General features: G+C 28.3%; 1 protein-coding gene across 1 annotated transcript; it reads right to left on the bottom strand.

The window, feature by feature from the left end:
* Positions 1 to 3,148: 3,148 nt before the first annotated feature.
* Positions 3,149 to 3,850, bottom strand: LOC145834541 (calpain-12-like). Its single transcript, XM_082941991.1, has one exon. It carries the CDS (start codon positions 3,848 to 3,850, stop codon positions 3,149 to 3,151), a length of 702 nt encoding a protein of 233 aa, XP_082798117.1.
* Positions 3,851 to 4,965: the final 1,115 nt, after the last annotated feature.

The following is a 4,965-nucleotide window of genomic DNA, read 5'->3' as shown; positions in this document are numbered from 1 at the left end:
CCTAGTTTACTTTTGGCTTGTCCTTTGGTGAAGTTTTTATTTAATGTTATAACGAGTATATGAGTTAAGAAATGAAATTGTATTTTTTCTTAAAAGTAAAAATATAAACAATACTGCTTAATAATTCAAAAACTTGATACTATATTTAGCATTTCTGGTAATTCTTACATCGCAACTTAAAAACCTAACTTTGTTTTAAAAGGAAAAAAATACTATTCTATGAGAGATAGTCAACATATGACTTTTAAAACAAAATTAAGACTATAGGGTTTTAGATAAATAAAAAAACACAACCTTTGAAAACATCAAACTAACAACAGATTTTGACTTTTTTTGATCCTATAAAGCTTCCAAAAAAAAGTATTTTGTTAAAGTGTAGCGCAAATTTACAACCTAGTTTAATACGTGCAATAGCTTGATTGGATTTTTTGTTTTGTAAATTATGGAGTACTGTAATTTATTAAAGATCGCGAAAAAATGGAAAAAGAAACTAAAACTTGCCAAAAAATGTTGTTTGACAACTGAAAATATATACCTTACAAAATTTTTCTAGTTTATGTCATATATATTTTTTTAAGTGTGTCTGTACACACTTAGATAATACTTTAAAAACAATGTATTATTAATATTATTTCTATAAGTAACTTAACTTAATCTAACTAAGTATTAAATAAAAAAGTGATACAAAATTGAGCATCTGAGTACATTGTGTGCATAGGAATTGATTTTAAGTGCACAGAAAACTTCTAAAAAATCCAAATGTGTCGAAACCAAAATATAATAAACCTAAGTTTTTATTATTATGTAATTTTCTATTTGTTTGTGTATACTTAAACATAATATATAGCTATAAAACATCTATAAGAGAAACATAGGTATAAATTACATGTTAAAACAAATACTTAATGTGTAAAGAAATGACACTTTAGTTAATTACTGTGCATTAATCTTGTATATAATGAAAAACATTTGCATTTAGTTTATGTAGTAAATAAGTAATATATATAGACATAACTTAGAAAACTCGAGCACTCTTTACACTCTGTTTCAGATAATAACTTGCTATTGTAAGAATAAAGTTTTATAAAGCTGTGGAAAAACTACTAGTCGAATGATAATCTGTCTTTTTTACATATTTGAGCCAAAACAGTAAAGTTTTTTTTTTTTAAATGTTATACAGGGACTTAAAACGAAATTAATCAAATAAAATCAAACAACCAAAAATGAATTTGACTAAAAATATATTTTTGCTCAGCGGGCCACATTTACATGCTTGCGGGCCACACAATTTTCTTTCGCGGGCCGCATTCAGTTCAAGTGCTCGCGGGCCGCAGATTTACCCTTCGCGAGCTGCAGTTGGCCCGCGGGCCGCATTTAACCGACACCTGATCTAGAACATAAGTCTCTATTCGTCAACTACTTATTTTATTTCATATAACCAAACGGTTGATCGTACCAATTCGACCATCAGACTTTAAGCTTCAGTATACTGAGACCGTCTCAGTCTACCGAAGCTTGTGGTCTGATGATCGAATTGGTATGATCAACCCTTCGTTAAACTTGAGCTTGTCTCGCGGCATGAAAAAGTCCAGGTTTCTGCTCTGCAGACTTTCGCCGATATGTTTGTTTATTTCATTCAGTGTGAAAAAAAAGTCTAGTGTTAGATTTTGTTATAAGAATAAAAAAAACTGGTGCTCATTTTGTCAATTTTTTAAGAAAATAAAGATTTTTTATCTGCAAAACCATCAAGTTTTTTAAAAACAAGTTAGTATAAGCCTAGTATAGTTAAGCTTACTTTATACAAAAATTATTTACTCTTATTCAACTTTTTTTTCAGTTTTTGTTTTTATTTCTTTACATAAGTTTAGCTTGATGGGGTTTGTTCACTTAAATTTAACACATTGTTTTCTTGTGAGATCTTTATTTCATCGATGAAGAACTAATGCTTCTCTGTATAAATTATTTTTACATTGTTGTTTTTTGACAACTAACAGATCTTTTATATTCCTTAACACAAAAATTACAAAAACTATATATAAGAAACTTAAAAAAAGACAAGTTTAACAGGAAAAATATATTTTTAAACACCAAAACTTATATTTTTCAAAACGTTTTTTTATTTGTTTCTATTTTTTATTTTTTGAGGGAGCAAACTCTAGATCTTTTGTAGTGCAAAACTAAGAGTAGTTTAAACCTAATAATTTGATAACAAACAATGGCAATAAGTTTTATTTTGTTGTTAAAACGTACTATTGAATTTAATATTTAAAAAAAAAATTGAAATAATCCTGAATAATAAATGACTTGAGACTGAAATAGTCACATGTTTAAATTGATTATCAAAAACAAAAAGAAATATTCAACTACTCACAAGTTTCGTCTAGTTTATTTGTTTCTCATGAAAAATAATGCATGATAAAAGTGAGATATGGTGAAAAAAATTCAAGGAAAGCCGTAAAACTAAAACAACGCGTGTTAGTAAAACAGATAAAGCGGCATCGTCTAGAAAACAATTAAAGTTCTAAGTAATTTCTAAAACAACCACAGCAATGAGTCATTTATAAAGCTTTTAATATCACTAAAAAACTCTTCGTTGATTGTTGATTCTTTGTTGGTGTTCTGACACAAGTGTAGCAAAGTAATCGTCAAAGAACTCATCTATTCTTTCAATTTCTTTATTTGTTGGTTTTTCAACTGAGCACTGTTTTGAAGCAGCAAGTTTAAAAACAAATTTGTTCCCACTGTTTTCTAAAAATTTCCTAGAATTTTCGAAGCTTTCTTCTGACAGTGCAACCATTAGTTTGTACTTTCCACGTTTTAAGTTTTCTCTTAAGGACCCTTTGTAAAATATTAAATTTCCACTTGCAATGTCTAAGCTTACAGTCGTTCTGTAATCATTGGTAATGATGATTAGCGGTTTTACATCAACACTAAATTTTGAAAGTATATTAATAAGAATTTCTGTGTCATCCTCTTCAATTAACAAATCGTAACCAACAAAATAAAACCTTTTATTATTTTTTAATAAAGGCCAATTACCAGTAAACTCAATGGAGGTTTTTATTTCTGGCATTTGAAAAATCTTGTTGTCAAAATAAGACATTGTCAAAACACCAGATGTTTCGTTCAAGATATTTTTGTCAAGTGATTAAATTTCACCATGAGGGTTGTAGAGTTTGACTTGTCTTTTCCCCGCATCATTTTCGCTAACTATAGTGTAGGCGTGGTAGGGTATAATTTTTGAGCTTTTACCTACATCGGAAAAAGCTACTACCATCTGAGAATTTGTTTTCAAACTGTGGCCGAGTACTTTGTCCATTTCATAAGTGGTGTTCCTCGATTGAAACCAAAATTCTTCATAATAGTTGTTCGACAAACTTGAAAGGACAAAGCTTGCTGGAACAGCGAATGAAGATTCATAATTTCCATCAAAGTGCAATTGAACTAGAGCTTTTTCCAGGAACGGCCCTACTAAATTTTCACTCGAACTTTTACCGTATATTAATCCATTTTCATCGGTCGTAAGACTTTTGTCAACCTCGACTCTGTGAAGTTTTCCCAGCTCGTAAAGATTAAACACAACACTTGATGGGTTGTTCATTTCAAAGTTCTGACATCCTGGCACGACTTTGTTGTAAAGATCTTCATAGATTGCCAATGTTGCCATTGAAGCTATCATGCCACAGTTTCCAGCTTCCCCTTGCCGGAAATTATGCAATGTTAAACTGTCATCAACACCTGTGTTAACGTTTTTTCCGTTTGAGAGTGATTTTCCAATATCAACGCGTTCACCTGCTACTGGGTTGTTTATTAGTAGAAAACACAACAAAACTGTTATTATATTTCTCATATGTTTAAACATTTTTTGCCAAAAAGATCTAGCTTGGATACTTTGGTTGATTTTATGCGTATAAGTTTTCGTGTTTAAAAATAGTATATCTGAAATATAAAGTTCAGTTAAGCATACTTGACTATAATTATTACGTTTTATTTACAATTAACAGTACGAAAATAAACTTAAATAAAGGAAAAGCTTAGGTAGTTCCTTTGATTTTGAAAAATAATTTTTAGTTGCCGTAACTTCTAAATGAATATTTAGGACAATTTTTTTATTATGCTTTAAATCTAACGGCTTCAAACTTTTTTAAAAGTGGGTAGCAAAATTTCAACTTTTTTTTTATAACTTAAGCATTAGAAAACTATAATTCAATTTTTGTTTAAAATACTGATCATAAAGTAACAAAAAAAAGGTATAGTAAAACAAAAATTATAGGCATTAGATATATCTAAAAAAGGTTTTGTTTAAATTAAAGATTTTTTAATTATTGCACAGTTTTAAAGGGATTTATCTTTTCAATAAATAAATTATTCTATTGGTGCTACTCTTTTGAAGAATTATTAAAAAAAAAGTTATTAGCTTTGAAGTTCTAAAAGTGCCAATTTTATTTATTCTAACGATTATCATTGACTGTAATATAACTAAGCATTAATGTAAACTAGTAAAGAAAATACAATCAATAAGATAGATTACAGTTATTTTTCCTATTTCAAAAAAAAACTTCAATCTTACTTAAATATGAACTAATAATAACTTTAACGTGAAAACTCAAAATAATTTATTTTACCAAAAAAAAAATATCCATTACTTCTAAATTAGATATTGTAACTTCAATTCTAAAATGTTCAAAGATACTTCAGCACTTTTTAGTTGAGAATATTTCACTGTAGAGAATTGCTAGGTGAGCAGAAAAAAGTTGATTTCAATTGTTATTTGAAACTTGGGTTAATTTAAATTAGACTCCCGCATGTTTATAATGTATTTTCTCTTTTATTTATTTTATTACTTACTATAAATAGTTTAAAATTCTATAGAATTCAATCACTAGACTACGGCATTACTAAAGTGACATTTCAACATTCTTTTTAAGCTTTACATTAAACCAGAAAATTAAATCATTTTGCTAA

This window comes from Thalia democratica, chromosome 1 (assembly GCF_965202585.1).
Source record: "Thalia democratica chromosome 1, ktThaDemo2.hap1.1, whole genome shotgun sequence".
Taxonomy (NCBI): domain Eukaryota; kingdom Metazoa; phylum Chordata; class Thaliacea; order Salpida; family Salpidae; genus Thalia; species Thalia democratica.
Note: the sequence above shows the minus strand (reverse complement) of the source record. Positions and strands in the feature narration are given on the sequence as shown.